The 16,740-nt window shown below is 43.9% G+C and overlaps 2 protein-coding genes across 2 annotated transcripts in view; one reads left to right on the top strand and one right to left on the bottom strand.

Annotated features, from left to right (window-relative positions):
* Positions 1-11,902: 11,902 nt before the first annotated feature.
* Positions 11,903-15,250, bottom strand: RPA3 (replication protein A3). Its single transcript, XM_062178254.1, has 4 exons — positions 15,107-15,250; positions 14,100-14,174; positions 12,861-12,969; positions 11,903-12,277 (listed from the first exon to the last, which is right to left on the bottom strand). Exons 1-4 carry the CDS (start codon positions 15,203-15,205, stop codon positions 12,195-12,197), a joined length of 366 nt encoding a protein of 121 aa, XP_062034238.1. The 5' UTR covers positions 15,206-15,250; the 3' UTR covers positions 11,903-12,194.
* A 251-nt stretch (positions 15,251-15,501) lies between these two features.
* Positions 15,502-16,740, top strand: part of UMAD1 (UBAP1-MVB12-associated (UMA) domain containing 1) — a 204,758-nt gene continuing 203,519 nt past the window's right edge. Inside the window, exon 1 of the mRNA XM_062178306.1 lies at positions 15,502-15,582. The gene's annotated coding sequence lies outside the window, so the exon portion shown is untranslated. The remainder of the gene's footprint in view (positions 15,583-16,740) is intronic.

The raw sequence follows: 16,740 nt of genomic DNA, 5'->3' as shown, positions 1-16,740 counted from the left end.
TTAAATTATTTTTGGAAACCTGAGTATGATTCTTTCAGTGAACACTCAGACGCTGTGGGCTTCCAAAGGGAACTGCAGGTGGGAGCATGATGAGGGGCCTGCAGACATTCATGGGAAATATGTATCATGAAAAGACTGTGTGCAGATTTCAAAAACCTTTTGCAGCAAAACAAACTGATCTTTTTATTCCATTTTCCTCCAGCCGTTTTGAAATCCTTTTGTATTTCCCACTGGAAGAATCAGACACAGATTGGAAATAATTAAGTTGGGGCAGATTCTTAATGTCCTCTAGACAGTGACTACACTTTTGGGAATGTTCACCTAATTTGGTGAATAATAGTTTTTTGAGTGTACTATATTGAATTGTTTTTTCTATCTTCAGAAAATGTTAAACGAAATATAGACTATGTCTGTTCCCTGTGGGACCCTGGGAAATTAAAATGTGTATCATCCTTGTTGAGACAACATATCCATTGTGGAAAAATTGGCCAAAAATTATTCAGTGCTGCTCCTGGTTTGCTTCCTTTACTTATTCTTTATTCATTTAAAGTCCATTCGCAATATGTGGTACTCTGCAGATCTCTAAATAACTCTTCAGATAGCTAGGGAGCACTGTGAGCTGTGTATATTTTCTCAAGCAAGGACATCTGAGCAGAGTGAAAATGAATTCTTATGGAACAAAATTGCCAAGCATATGTGATGGAACTGTAGGGAAAAAGGGCATAACTTTAATCTTCAAAGAAGCTTAAATCAGCTCCACCATTATGCACGAGGCCTGACAATTGACATTTCTCATTTCTGGCAGCATTCACCTACAGCCCCCTGGCAGCAACTGAACACATTCATCTCTGGGATAAATGATTAATGAGCTGCCTATCATTTCCACCCCCTTTGCACCAAGGAGTGGAGACTTCAGTCGATCATATTGTGACCATCAGCATTGTTACTGAAATTGATTCTGCCACTGCAGGGTTGTGGCAGGACAACTGATTAGCATTTAGATAAAAGCAGTTACAGCATTAAAAATAACCAAATAGTCTCTGTGAGTGACTGTCACACCTGTAAGGTGGTTTTGTTTTGCTTACTTAGCACCCAGCATCGCAGAACTTGAGGTTGTTCTGTTCAAAATCAATCCCCTAAGATTTCCAAACTTCTTATTCTTTAAATTAATCACTGGCACATTGTGTGGAATGCAAATTTATGAAATGCTGCAACTTGCATGCCTTGGTGCCATGGAGTTGCCAAATTACTCCTTAAGAGAAAATATTTTTTTGAAAGTCTGGAATTAATGCAGAAAGAAGGAAGTTAAGAGGATCTAGATTCACAAAGGATGCTCATACACAGTGAGACTTCCCTTCTTTCTCAGTGAACAGATGTGAGAATGAGAGAATAAGAACATCATGTAGATGTCGGGGTGATACGGGCTGCCTTTCTAAAACAGATGGCGGATGATATGAGCCTGCAGAGGCCTACAGTACAAGTGACAGATTGTAGTTTTAGTGAAGTGATGCATTGAATTGGAACTTCTAATTTTAGCACCGCACTCTGCTCCTGAGATGCCTGTCCTCAGTATATCTGCATTTAAATTGCCTCCTCATCTACTTTTGTCTTGCAGTGTTCCACTCTTTAGTATGTTCCTCTACTTCCTCATTGTTTCCTCCGAATTTGCTCAGACCACTGGTTAATATACCTTGGAATTAAGCCACCTCCCTGAACCACCCTTCATCTGAGTCACCGAATTGAAATGCATGAGCATTTTTTTCAGGGCAGACTGATAACAGTGAAATGCAGCCATCATAGGTTTTTCCTCAGTCCAACTGCTCTGTCTTACACTAGATTAATATACTTTCCAAAGTCAGGTAGTTGGGCTGTTGGTGGTCTTGTGAGTTTTCATGTTTTTCTTTGTGGCTAGTTTTTTTTTTTTTTTTTTTAAAGATTTATTTAATTGAAAGCGAGAAGGGGAGAGGGAGAGAGAGACATCTTCTGTCCGTTGGTTCACTCCCCAGATGGCAGCAGCAACCAGCGCTTGGGTAGGCCGAAGCCGGGGGTTTCTTCCAGGTCTCCCATGTGAGTGGCAGGGTTCCAGATAGATCTGCTGCTTTCTCAGGCCATTAGCAGGGAGCTGTGTCAGAAGTGGAGCAGCTGGACATGAACTGCCCCGTATGAGATGCTGGTGCCGCAGGAGGCGGTTTTATCCACTAAGCCATGCCAGCCTGTCTTTGTGGCCATTTTAAGAAGTTAGGAATGAGTACTTTGAAAACTGCTAAGTGGAGGGTGGAATTATCCAACAGTGACTGAGTACATTGTGGAGACTTGGATTTTGGAAAGTAGACTGGAAATGGTCACAGAAGTAAGAATACTAGGATAAGAAAAACATGGGAAAAAGAATTCAACATGTATTCCAATAGCAGACTTCCTGTTTATGTTTAAATTCTCCAGTGACAAATCCAACTCTTCAGTTAACATGAGATAAAGGGGTTAGTCTGGGGCCGGCGCTGTGGCATAGCAGGTAAAACTGGTGCTTGCAGTACCAGCACATCCTATTTGGGTGCCAGTTTGAGTCCCAGCTGCTCCTTTTCTGATCCAGCTCCCTGCTGTGGCCTGGAAAGGCAGCAGGGGATGGCCCATGTCCTTGGGCCCCTGTATCCACGTGGGAAACCCAGAGGAAGCTCCTGGCTCCTGGCTTCGGATGGACCCAGCTCCGGCTGTTATGGCCATTTGAGGAGTGAACCAGCAGATGGAAGACCTCTCTCTTGCTTCTCTAACTCTGCCTTTCTTTTCTTTTTTTTTTTTCTTTGACAGGCAGAGTTAGTGAGAGAGAGAGAGAGAGAGAGAGAGAGAGAGAAAGGTCTTCCTTCCGTTGGTTCACCCGCAAATGGCTGCTACTGCCGGCGCGCTGCGCCAATCTGAAACCAGGAGCCAGTTGCTTCTCCTGGTCTCCCATGCAGGTGCAGGGCCCAAGCACTTGGACCATCCTCCACTGCACTCCTGGGCCACAGCAGAGAGCTGGACTGGAAGAGGAGCAACCCGGACAGAATCCGGCGCCCTAACCAGGACTAGAACCCCGGGGTGCCGGCGCTGCAGGCGGAGGATTAGCCAAGTGAGCCAAGGCACCGGCCCAACTCTGCCTTTCAAATAAATAAATGAATCTTAAAACAAAACAAAACAGACTAACCTGTGCTTGATGCAGTGCTGAGTGACCACACCCTTCTTCACGTGACCAAATGCTTACCAATCACCTCCTTCCTCTCAGAACCCTGTTCAATACAGTGCTCCATGCAGCTACTGTCAATTGCCCAGTGTCCACCTGTTTTCCATTTTTAGCTTAATCACTAATTTGGAAAATGAGTAATAAGATATTAAAATCATAAGTTGTTGGAACTGGAAGCTGGAGGATCATCCAAGGAGCTGATTTGATGGGTGGTAAACCTGGAATTAGGTCTCTGGTTTCTTGACTGAACTGAACCACATGCATTTTTCTTTGTTACTGTGATGTGTCTTGAATGAACTTGCAGTGACTTTTACTAGTTTGTTTGTTTTTTAATTGTTACAAAAAGTGCAGGCTTATAGTACAGCCATGGTGGAAAATAGTATAGTGTTTCTTCAAAAACTTAAAAATAGAATTATCATATGGTCCAGCAATTCCACTTCCGGGTATATACTTAAAAGGATTGTAAGCAAAGTTTTGAAGAGATACTTTATACCCATGTTCATAGCAGCACTATGTAGAAGTTAAAATGTAGAAGCAACTCAAGTGTCTGTGGATGGATGAATGGATAAGCAAAATATGGTACGCACATACAATGGGACGTGATTCAACCTGAAAAAGGAAGGAAATCCTGACATAGGCTACAGTGTGGGTGAACCTTGAGAACACAATGCTGCGTGAAGTAAGCCAGCCACAAAATGAGAAAAGCGCTATGGTTCCACTTGTAGTCACTTAGAATAGTCAATCAAGGAAACAGAAATAGAAGGGGGATTGCCAGGGCTGGAGGGGAGGGAATGAGAGGTTACTGTTTGAAGAGTAGTTTCTCTTTTACAAGAGGTTTGGAAATGGATGATACATAGTGGAGATATTGATATATGGTCAATTTTATGTACATCTTACCACAACAGAAAGGGAAAGAATGACAAGGAATGTGAGGTGGGCGTCAATGCCTGTCTGAACTGCCACTCTCACTTGGAACCAAGAAAGTCAGTGGTGTATTTGGACTCAAGTCCAAGTCTAAAGGCCTGGAAACCAGAGCAGCGACAGATGTAACTCAGCTCCAGCGTCTGGGGAGGGCAGCTGCCTGTATAGGCCCTGGACTCCAAAAGCCTGAACCAGGAACTTCTGTTGTCTGAAGGTAGGAGAAGGTGGGTACCCCAGCTCAAGGAGTTAGAAGAGACTCACCCTTCTCCATCATAATTCTGGACCTCGAGGGATTAGATGATGCCTGCCCACATAGGTGAGAGTGGCTGGACTTTACTCAGTTTACTGACTCATACTGCTTATCTTTTCCAGAAAGATGCACACAGACATCCCAAAATAGTAAGATACATTAGCTGTCTGGGCACCACTCAGCCCAGTCAAGTTGACATAAAGTTAAAGGCTTCCGAAGTCCAGAAGGCTAAAAGGAAACAAAGGGAAAAGTTTTCTTGTCATCTCCATCCACTGTCTTCCAATTCCCCTGCTCTTTCCTCATGGAGTTTGCAGCATATTGGGAAGGTAGGCAAACAAGAAATTCTAATAAAGTCTGATAGGACACTCGGTGTTCTCATTTGGTTTCAAGATTCTGAGAGGAGGTTATTTCAGAATCTTGGGCTGGAAAGCTCAGCCATGAGATTTTAGTATTTATTAGGGATTTAAAAGGTTTAGTATTTCTCAAGATTTAAAAAGATTGAGAAACCCTGAGTTAAAGCAACCAGCTACCACAGACAAAATGGTTCCTTGGCCAAGTTCTTAGAATCGCTATTGCAATAATCACCTATATGGCAACTTCCTGGAGGTTACTGATAGGAATATATATCCCAGAGTAATTTGGATATGTGATGCTCTTACCCCCTACTAAAATTTGAGTTAGAACTAGAAGTAATATTTTTTTCTGCATACTGAATCCAGCTAAGTAGAAATTACCAATTTCCAAGTTGTATAAAATTATATTGTTACAACTATATAATATGCAAATTAATTTATTATGTAATATACAAATGTACATTACTGTTAAAATATTTTGCAATATAGTAATATTTTTAAGCCCTTTATGAATAAAACTGACTTGCATGACTGCATCTTTATGAATAGTTATGAAAATGAATTAATTAGTTTTTTAGAAACAGTTCCAAAGCATATGAACACAGAAATATTTGCCCCTAAAGTTTCTCATCAATACTTCAGATGTTTTTCCCTAAACAAAGAACATCTATTTTTCATGAAATCATTTTCCTACTTTTGCTTGTGTTCCCTTTTCATTTCTAAGCCTGCACTCTTCATGATGTAACCTGCAGGCCATAGGGGTGAGGTAATCCACCTTCCCCTGCTGCAGGGGAAATGTTTTCCTATGCTACCATGGAATTTGCTTTGCAACATTTATTGCTATTTGTAGCCATATCTTATGATCACAAGACACATGTAGCTGAATTTAGAATCTGTTGAGGACACAGAAGGCAGCAGTGCTGTTTCTAAATGTCATTGACTTAATGATTTTATCTCAAAAATTTTAGAAGCTCAAATGCATCAATCCAAATGATGCATTTCTAAAATGTACTTAAGATAAATCCCTTGAAGAGTTCTGTTGATGCAAATGGCTGACTTTATTTTATCAGACCAAATTCCTGCAATTTGCTAGCCTCACTTACAATCAGACAACTTATCTAGATCCTATTTTTTTTTTTAAAAAAAGATTTTATTTATTCATTTGAGAGGTAGAGTTAAGAGACAGAGAGAGGGAGAGACCGAGAGATAGGTCTTCCATCCACTGGTTCACTTTCCAAATGGCTGCAACGGCCAGAGCTGTGCTGATCTGAAGCCAGGAACCAGCTGGGTGTAGGGGCCCAAGCACTTGGCCATCTTCCACTGCTTTCCCAGGCCGTAGTACAGAGCTGGATCGGAAGAAGAGCAGCCCAGGGCTACAACCAGTACCTATATGGGATGCTGGTATGGCAGGTGGCAGCCTAGCTTACTATACCACAGTGCCGGCCCCTGGATCCTATTTTTAAAAATTACAGATGTGTAGATAGTTGGTGTCCTTTACCAATTGTAGATGAAATATAGACTTTTTTATCCCCTCCCCTTTTAGAGTCCATTTTTCCTTGAAAAGAAATGCCAACTTAGTCTACCTTGACTCAAAAGATTCAACAGTAGAGCCTTATTTTTGTTTAAATAAGTTACCATAGATACAGTTTTAGAGTACATGTAAACTTCTGTATTTTCCCTGTACTGCCTAAAATGTATTCTTGAAATTTGTACTTCAAAACCGTTTAATATAGCAGATAAAGGAAGAAAAGCAACATAGGGGGCCTATTTTATTCCTCTAGAAATGTTACTTTTATTTTCCTGTAAAAGGGATAAAACACGGCACTGGTGCCAACATTCGCAGGTGAGTGGTCCTGCGACAAATGACAGTAATGAACTGCTTCATCCTGCTTCCACTGGTAGCCCACGTGCACATCTGGCAAAGTCACTTTGTAGGAATTTACAATGAGAAAACAGGGGGAGGACAGGAGCCTTTGCAGCTGTCTTTACTGTTGTTTTAAACAAACGGGATGATAATAAATAATTATTGTATCTTATCTGAGCTGCTTTTATGACTTAAATAGACATAAAGTTGAGAGTGAAGGAAACTGCCCAGTAGGTCAATTCCTTTAGGTCACTAGGTTCCAAAAGAAAGTGTACACATCTCCCTGGTTTGGAGGCAATGATTTCTAATCCCTCGCTCCTCCCTTGGCCTACATTATGTTCATCTGGAAGACATTTAGTCAGTGCTGAGGAGATTCCAAAGTGAGGCAACCCCCTGGTCTGCTGTCTGACTCTCACAGAAGGTCAAATACATGCCCGACTGAGACGTAACATTTCTGAGCCATATGGAAGAAATAATGGATGAACTGGGACCCTGACGCTTAGGAGAATGGATGCATCCCTGAAAAAAAGGTTTACACTCATCGGGCCTAATGGTTTCCTAAAACTTAAAGCCTCTCAGAAGCTAAGGAAAAACAATGAAATCAGGACTGTTTCTGATTTTCTATATGGTTGTGCTAAATTAACACAACTTGGCTTTAAATGATCATGGTGCATTAGGTGAAGTTAAATCAATGAAAATGTCAACACTAAAACTAAATATATCCTAAATAAGTATTTAAGGTTAAAATGATATTATCTAGCTTTTAATTAATGATTATTCAACAGCAGAATTTCTCCCTGATGACTTTCTAGATTGAGATGCCAAGATACCAAGATCTTTCACTGAATCCATTCATTTAAGTCCAGGTTAAATAAACACTATTGGGGCCAGCGCTGTAGCATAGCAGGTAAAGCTGCCACCTGCAGTGCCACCATCCCATATGGACATTGGTTTGAGTCCTGGATGTTCTTCTTCCAATCCAGCTCTCAGCTGCAGCCTGGGAAAAGAGTGGAAGATGGCCCAAGTCCTTGGGCCCTTGCACCCACATGGGAGACCTGGAAGAAGCTCCAGACTCCTGGCTTCAGATTGGCCCAGCTCTGGCCCAACTCTGGCCATTGCAGCCATCTGGGGAGTGGCAGCGGATTGTAAGACCTCTCTTTCTTTTTCTATTGCTGCCTCTGTAACTCTGCCTTTCAAATAAATAAATAAATCTTTAAAAAATAAAAATAAAAAAAACAACTAACATTCTGCAATGTAGGATTCTCAAAGCCAAAATAATCAGAATATTTTTTGAATAATATTTCAAACCCCTGTGAAAAATGAATAGTTGCTTAGAAAGGGGGAGTAATTAAGTCACAATGTCATCTATGGATTGCCTCAAATGATCACATATATTGTCCTTTCTTCTGATTTATGGCACTGTTCTTTGCTCATTATTCCAAAGCTTTGGAGTTAACTGTGTGTCCTAAATACCACACTGTTGTTCTTTTTTTGCCACCCCAAAGAAACAATGTTTGAAACAGCACTGTTTTATATGTAACAGCCACTATATTTCAGTGGAAGTCTCTAACAAAGACAAGGACGTCCCCACTGCTGAGCCACAACACTGGCACGCTGGGATTCATTAATATGTAAGTATAATTTTAATCCCTGCAATCAAGATTAATTACACTATAAATTCCTCATAGTCTACACCTCTGGTCTTAATTAGCCATCTCAAAACCCCATGGCTGAAGGTCAAGTGGGGTCAGGAAAGAACCTAAATGGCTTACCTCAAACCAACCTCAGTATTAGAAAGTAATTTAAAACACATGTTTTCTTAGTACTGTAGACTTAGCGTCATCTCCTTAGGAAAGATAACCTCTGGTACCAAGATTATTGACAGTAACAGATCAGAATCAAATACCATGTGGATTAAATAAGGGAAGAAACCAGATTGGAGTTTCATTAAATAGAACCTACAGAATCTGGTGGTTACCACGGTGGATCTGAAACCCAGATCACAATATTGAGCAGCTGGTAAGAGTGAGACACCTTTAAAGATTCTGTTAGGCTAAAGAAGAGTGATGCTTCAGATCACTTAAAGCCTTCTCCAGCAGTAAGTCCAGGACTTGACTCAAAATATTTGAATGACTTAAAGCAGATTACATTCATACCTTAAAAGGACAACTTCAAAATTCTATAGGTTTAGGTCCTGGTGTGGGTGCAACAATTAGGATACTGTTTGAGTACCACATTCTATATTGCAGTGCCTGGGTTCAAGTCCCAGTTCTGCTTCTGATTCTTACTTCCTGCTAATGTGTGCCTTGGGATGCAGCAGGTGATGACTGAACAAAAGTAGCTGGGTTCCTGCCACCAGGATGGGAGACCCGGATGGGAGTTTTGGTCTCCAGGTGTCAGCCTGTGAGTGATTCAGCACATGGATTTCCCTGTCTCTGTCTCTCTGCCTTTCAAATCAAAGTTGAGGATTCATTTTAAAATGAGTACATATTTCTAAAAACAGTTCTATAGATTTACTAGTTGATCATTCGAAGCACTTATCACATAGAAGATGCTTTGTAGTTGTGTTGAATTTTGTCATCATCAGATGACAACTGAAAGGGAACATTTGAAGAATCTTTGTAAAATTGCTACTGAAGACAACTATTTTACAGTTCATAATATGCTGCATGATATTTTAATATTAGGAAAAAACTGGATTGCTCTAGTGGATTTAAGGCTATTGAAATTCAAGTGCAGATTGTCCCTCTCTTTTCCATGCTTCCCAGAAAAACTTGGAATTAAATATAATGCCTAAATATATTTTTTATATTAGATTTTTGTTGCTATCTCCTGTTTTCAGTGTCTCCCTTTATATTTTTGCAACCTAATCCTTTTTGGAAATGTGTGCTATATATTATAAATTAACAATATCAGCATTTTACCCTTAATCCTTACTTACAAGTATTCTTTGTTTTGAACAACGCTGACCACTCATTGAAATTCTCCTTCCTTGCCTTGCATGATATTCTCTCCTGGTCAACATTTATGGAGGACTTACTAGATGCTGGGCCACTGCTGCTGCTTCTCCTCACTTGATTATTCTTTCTCGTCCTATTTACTCAGTCCATCAAGGGCACAGGTCCACCAAGGTTTTGTCATTGGCTCTGTCATTTTTCTCACTCTGTATTCTGTCCCTTGATTTAGGAACATAAACCCTTGCTTGAAACACACTTTAGAATTAGAATTTTTGGATTTTGGCAGTCACAGGGAACACCTACTGTATGTCATAGAGTGTCTTCTACACCCATGTTTCTGCAGTGAAATATATGCGTATTTCACAAAGTGAGAGAGACTACAAACAGCTTCACAACTATTCTTTTCAGGTTTTGCCCTATACTTAGGGGAAAGTTTTACGATTTGCAAGCCATTTTAGATTTTAAAATTGCAGATAAGGGACAGCAGACCCATTCAACTCTAACTTAAAGGTTTTAGGTTGTACATTTCCAAATACCTTCTGAACATCTTCTTCACTATAGATCAACCAAAGCTCCCATTCTTGCTACTGTTACTTCCTTACCCATCCTCTGGGTCTTGTGGCTTCTCAAGCTAGGCTCGACTGACTGATTTGTGTACTTTGTTAGACACTGGGAAATACCAAAGAGGCTTCTTACTTTCAGTTTCCTCATCTCTTCTGGGTGGGGAAGCGAATTAGAGAAATGGTTAAATACACTGAGGAACATTTGGTACAGTGGGCTGTTTTGCGATGATGAAAGAGAATGCCATAGTCAGGAGAGATTCATGTTGCAAAACATGGTTTAGGGGTCCTACAGACAGTTTGTCAAAGTAGGCGAAATTCTGGAACGCTAGATACTAAACCATGGCAGTGTCTCTGGGACACAGTGGGAAAATTTTATATTTTTTTAGTTTAAATAAAAAGCAAAATTATGTATGTTATTAGTTTTTTTTTTTTTTTCCAATCTACTTGAAAGGATGAGCATCAGAGAGAATATCAATTATCTAGCTTTTAATTATGGTATCCATCTGCTGGCCTACTGCCCAAATACCCCCAACAGCCAGGCCTGGGCCAGGACAAAGCCAGATCTCCCATCTGAGTCTCCCATATAGGTGGCAGGAACCCAGCTACTAGGGTTTAGTCATCAGCTGCTGCCTCCCAGGGCACACATTAGCAGGAAGTAAAGAGTCAGAAGCAGAGCTGGGACTGGACCCCAGGCACTCCAGTATGGAATGTGGGCGACCCAAACAGTATCCTATCTTGCACCTATACCAGGCCCTGAATCTATACATTTTTGAAGTTGTCCTTTTAAGCTACTGATTTAATCCACATTAAGTCATTCAACAAATATTTTGAGTCAAGTCCTGGGCTGAATTCTGGGGAAGCCTGTAAATGAGGTCTGAAGTATCAACTTCCTGCAGCTTAACAGATTATTTAAAAGATGTCTCCCACGTGCATGGCAGGGATCTCAGTACTGAAGCCATAAATTGCTGCTTCCCAGGATGCGTTAGCTACAAACGGGGTTGGAAGTGGAGGAGCCAGGACCCAAATCAGCACTTTGGTATGGTGTGAGGGTGTTCCAAGTGGTGGCTTAATTCACTAAACCAAAATGCTGATCCCAAGAATGTTTTAAACTGAAAAAAAAAAAAAAGTTTCAGAAAGTTAAATGTGATGATAGGTATGAACACAGGTATGTAACATGAAGTGACTAATGCTGCCTAAATTAGGAAATTCACGGAATGTTTTCAATTGGTCAAAGAAACAGGCCAATGCAAGCAGATAGCCAGTTCAAAGGCACCTGTGTTTGATGGCTATAGGAGGACTGGTTATTGGAGGGTGGCTTCAAAGGGGAGAACAGAATTTGAGATTGAGGTTAGATGGTGAAAGGCCTCAATCACTAGTTGGAAATTCTATACAAGAAGTTTACTTTGTTTCTGCATTATCTAAAGATAATGACAATTGAAAAGAAAGAAAAAAATCAAAATCAAGCATTCCACCAATTCTTTCATAAAAGATTATGTATCCTTTGTTTTAAACGCTCAGTTTTAAAATCCAGAAACAGAGATACTTTACCAATTACAGAAGATATAGGTTATGTTTTTTTTTATAATTCATCAAAATCAGTTTTTAAGTGGAGTATCAAAGAATAATTAACCTGGGATAGTTTGAGAGATGCTGAGAAAATCCTTCGAAGTTAGCCCAGAGTTTCATTTGGAAGGTCTAAGTTCTGACCTTTCGGATATGAAATTCCATGTGTGTATTTGGATATGTGACTATAAGAATAAAAATGAAATGACCAACAGTATGCTCCATTTTAATTTTTATTAATAAAATAGAAAACTAAGCTCACACACATGCTTGGATCTTTCATCTCATCCAAGCATATTCCAGAGAAACAATTCCTTGTAAGAGGACTTGGGTGAGAACTGTCAATATACCAATTCCATCAAAAACTATAGACTGGTATATCTAAAGTTTAGTACATGAAATATTAAAGAGAAAACAATAGAAACCACAAGAATCTCTTCCTCATACATATGAGGACTCCTTTAATATTCTCCACTGTAGCTCACTTGCAATCCTAAGAAAATCAGTCAGGATCAATCATGTTGTGTAACCCCTAAAGGAAAAAACTGAGGGAACTCGTGGGTAATTTTCACAGCTTCATTGTAAAGTCCAAGATCTGAAAAAAACAGTTAAGGAAACATTTAATTTTCTCTTTCCTACATATTTAAGCACTACTTAGAAACAGATTAAACTGTCCTCTCATTTTCCTTGGGATCAGAAAATCCCATAGAAATTGAAAACACGATGGCCGGCGCCGTGGCTCACTAGGCTAATCCTCCGCCTTGTGGCGCCGGCACACCGGGTTCTAGTCCCGGTCGGGGCACTGATCCTGTCCCGGTTGCCCCTCTTCCAGGCCAGCTCTCTGCTATGGCCAGGGAGTGCAGTGGAGGATGGCCCAAGTCCTTGGGCCCTGCACCCCATGGGAGACCAGGAGAAGCACCTGGCTCCTGCCATCGGATCAGTGCAGTGCGCCAGCCGTAGCGCGCTACTGCGGCGGCCATTGGAGGGTGAACCAACGGCAAAAGGAAGACCTTTCTTTCTGTCTCTCTCTCACTGTCCACTCTGCCTGTCAAAAAAAAAAAAAAAAAAAAAGAAAAAAGAAAACACGATAGGACTAGACCAACACATATCAAATTAAAAATAAAATTGTCGTCCTCCAAATTACATAAATCACTCAACATTAGAATGTGTTACATTACCAAAAGGATTGTTATCTTCTTTGAACTGGACATAAGATGCACACATGATGGTTGCCTTGGCTGTTACTCTTCCAACAACTTCCACAATTCCAGAGATTTCTTCATCGAGCTAAGATGCAGAACAAAATAGCAATTTGGTGTTATCACATTTTCAGTTGATTAATTTGGAAAACTGTTACTCAGTTTATTAATACCTTAAACCTTTTTTTTTTTTTTTTTTGACAGGCAAGAGTTAAGACAGTGAGAGAGAGACAGAGAGAAAGGTCTTCCTTTTTCCGTTGGTTCAAACCCCCAAGTGGCCACTACGGCTGGTGCGCTGCGCTGATCTGAAGCCAGGAGCCAGGTGCTTCCTCCTGGTCTCCATGCGGGTGCAGGGCCCAAGGACCTGGGCCATCCTCCACTGCCTTCCCGGGCCACAGCAGAGAGCTGGACTGGGAGAGGAGCAACCGGGACAGAATCCGGCACCCCAACTGGGACTAGAACCTGGGGTGCCAGCGCCGCAGGTGGAGGATTACTCTAGTGAGCCATGGCGCTGGCCTACCTTAAACCTTTTAACAGTAATTTTAAACTTTACTAACGCAGGGGCAGGTGTCATCGTATGGTGGGTTAAGGCATTGCCTGTGACGCCAGCATCCCATATGGCTGCTGGTTTGAGTCCTGGCTGCTCCACTTCTGATCCAACTCACTGCTGATGTGCCTAGGAAAGCAGCAGATGGCCTAAGTCCAAGGACCCCTACCAGCCATGTGAGAAACCCAGATGGAGTTCCAGGCTCCTGGCTGTGGCATGGCCCAGCCTTGGTGGTTGCAGTCATCGGGAGTGAACCAGTGGATGGAAGATCTCTCTCTCTCTCTCAGTTTACTGAGTGTCCAGATTTCTACAAGCAGTAACTTGTTAAAGACCCATCGAGAAGAGCCAGAAACTTCTATAGCTTCACAAAGTATGTTCTGTACACATTAACCAAACAGTATATGGATTTGTCTTCATGAAGGGCCAAGAAAATTGTAAGGAATGAGAACTGTTACTCAGCATTTAGTGATGTATTAAAAAGTTATGGAGCCCAAAGAACCAACAGTTAGAAATATAAAGGAAACTATCAGAAAAGAAGGTAAGAATTTAATTTTAGAGCTATGGAGGTTTTAGAAACTCATCCTTTATACAGCATTTCCAAAAGCAGAAACATTAGCAACGAACCAAGACAAAGCAACTATGATATGCACAGAACTAATACTTAAACATACAGGTTCCATCAACTCAACAGTTCCAGTTTTCCCTTCTCCATCTGAAAGAATAAACATTTTTCCACTGGGATGAATCTAAAAAACAAACATTAAAAAAAGGCCTTTATACAGAAACAAAACCTCTAAAATATCATTAAAATAAAAAAAAAAAGTGATGAAACTTGAGATTGACCCTAATTTAGGCAAGTACAAAACAGACTCTTGAGCCAGGTTTATTCGTTTCCACATATTACCTTGTTTTACCAGAGCTAGTCACGGGACGTCCCAGCTAATTTCTGATAAAGAACCAACACTTTAGTCGTCTAAGTGGGTCCGTGTTTTCATTCCCTGTATCTGCAAACCCCACTCCGAGAACAAATTAAAGGAGGCCTGGACCAGCTGCCAGCACTCCCGGTTCGGAAGGTTCCTACCCCACAGGAGCAGTGGACGCCCGAGAACCCATGGCCACGGTGGGCTCCCCTCCTGGGAGACCGCCGCGAAGCGCCCACAGGCGTGGGGCGAGGCCTGGGGCACGTTCGGCTGGGCCCGCGCCCTCTTCCCCGCGGAGGTGCGGGGGAAAGGAGCTACTGAAACAAGCCTGTGCGGCCTCTGCTTCCCTCGTGGGGCGAAGCGGCTGCCGAGGGAACCCCCAAGGGGACAACCCGGGAATTTCCACAGGAAAAGGGGCGAGGACAAGGTTATCCTCGGTGGGGCCAGCCCAGCCTGGCAGCTGGACGTGGGCGTCCCGTCTACGCCTCCCTCTGCCTAAACACAACGACCGGGACAGGAGCGACAGGCGCTGACGCATGGAAGGCAGCGCAATTCCGTGCCCGAACGAGGGCCAAGACGCAGCCGCAAGGGCTCAGAAGTGTGCCACAAGCAGCCACCGGTGCCACAAAGCCACTGCGTGAGCAGCGATGCTCCGAGGGGCCCGGGTCCTCTTCCCACCCTGCGTCCCCGACCCGTGGCGGTCAGGCGTCCCTCCCTGCGGCTACCGGCCCGGCGCCCAGGGCGGCGAGCCCGCGCACCTTTTCCAGCCTCCCCACGAAGCAGACTGGCCGGTCGATGAACTGAGAGAGCATGCTGGCGTTGATGCGCGACTTGGGCAGCTCCATGACGTCCACCATGGTGGCGGGAACACGACGGACGATCCAAACTGTGCGCCCCGCGGGCGTCTATGGGGCATATCCCCAGCACCAATCAGCGAAGACGATCCCGACAGCTCCGCCAATCAAACACGCCGAAACCGCTTTCGCAATCACGTGCTCCGGGCCAAGCGGGAGAAGGGGCGGGACGAACAGGGAAGAGAGGATCGGCTGCTTAGTGACGCGCCGCGTTCCGGAAGTGGCCCGAATCCCAGGGGGAAAGGGCAGCGGAGGCGGGGCGTGGCGGGGCGTGGCAGGCCCCCTCCTGGGCACTCGGCCTCCCCGCGGCCACTTGACCCCGGAAGTGGGGTGTCGGGCTCCGGTGCCAGGGCGGCGGGGGACTGCGGCGCCAGCGTCAGGTACCTGTCCTCGCAGGAGGCGCCGCAGCCTCGCTGGGTGTCTCCTCCCCACGGTCTGAGTGGACAGAGCGAGGCGGGACCCGGCTCCCGCCACGGCCGCACCGGCTGTTAGCCTCACCCGCCCCCCTTGTCTCTTCTTCTGCGTGGGAGGCGCGGGCCAGCTGTGAAGTGAAACGTGGGGATCGGGGATTTTTCTGGACCCCCATCCTCCCGGAGGCGGGAAGCGGGTTGTCAGTGGTCGCGGTCAGTCTTTCAGGCGCCGAGGGGTCAGGGGGTCGGTTCACAGCCGGCTTCCCCGCCTGTCAGAAGAGAGGCGCCCCCACACCTGCGCTGCCGGCGCGGCTCGGGGCCTGGCGCGGGGCGTCAGCCGTGACGGGAGCGTGGCCGGGGCCGAGGCGCTGTCCCTGCCCGCAGAACGCGGGGGTTGCGCGATCGGGCGCAGGCGACGCCAGCCTGGGCGCTGCGGTCCGCGGGCTCCCGCGAAAACGCGGCGGCGTGTCGCTCGCTGCCGACCACCGCCCCGGCCCGGGAGCGGGGAGCGGGGAGCTGAGGGCCGGCGGCCGGGGGAAGCCCTCTGCTCCTGGGCACTGGGGAGGCTCCGCCCGTCGCCGGTTCGGAGCGCGTTGTAGCCTGCTGCGGTTGTGTCCCACATTTGCCTTAGCCGGAGGAGATCGTTTGGAGACTTCATGAGGCAATTTCAGATTGTAATCTCATGTACCGTAATTAAATGGCAGGGAGTGTCCCCCAGCGTTTATTTAGCGCTTACTGTGTTAGTTTTATTTTTGTTGTTACTAAAACAAGTCTGAAGGATTTCGTTAAACGGATGCTGAGTGTTCAGGAAAGTGGTGGCTGTACTGGTGTAAGTCAAGTCTATTTTATATTGCTGCATAAGACCATAAAGTTTTTTGTATGCTAGCGATGCTTTGGAAAGACAGTTGATGTTCATTAAATACAGTAGTGTACATCTGACTGTCCCTCATAGCAGTATTTAAATGAAGACAGTCTTTAAGGCATCATTGTTTTATTATGGCTAAAAGAACACTTTTAAGCCAAGATACTTATTTAAAATAGGTAGATGACCAAGAAGAAATTATTTATTTGAGGGGCAGAGAGAGACACAAGGAGAGACACTCCTTACACTGGCTCGCTCTCCAAATG

The sequence above is a fragment of the Lepus europaeus genome, chromosome 20 (assembly GCF_033115175.1).
Source record: "Lepus europaeus isolate LE1 chromosome 20, mLepTim1.pri, whole genome shotgun sequence".
Lineage (NCBI taxonomy): Eukaryota > Metazoa > Chordata > Mammalia > Lagomorpha > Leporidae > Lepus > Lepus europaeus.
The sequence above is the reverse complement of the archived record's forward strand: the minus strand, read 5'-3'. Positions and strand labels throughout refer to the sequence as shown.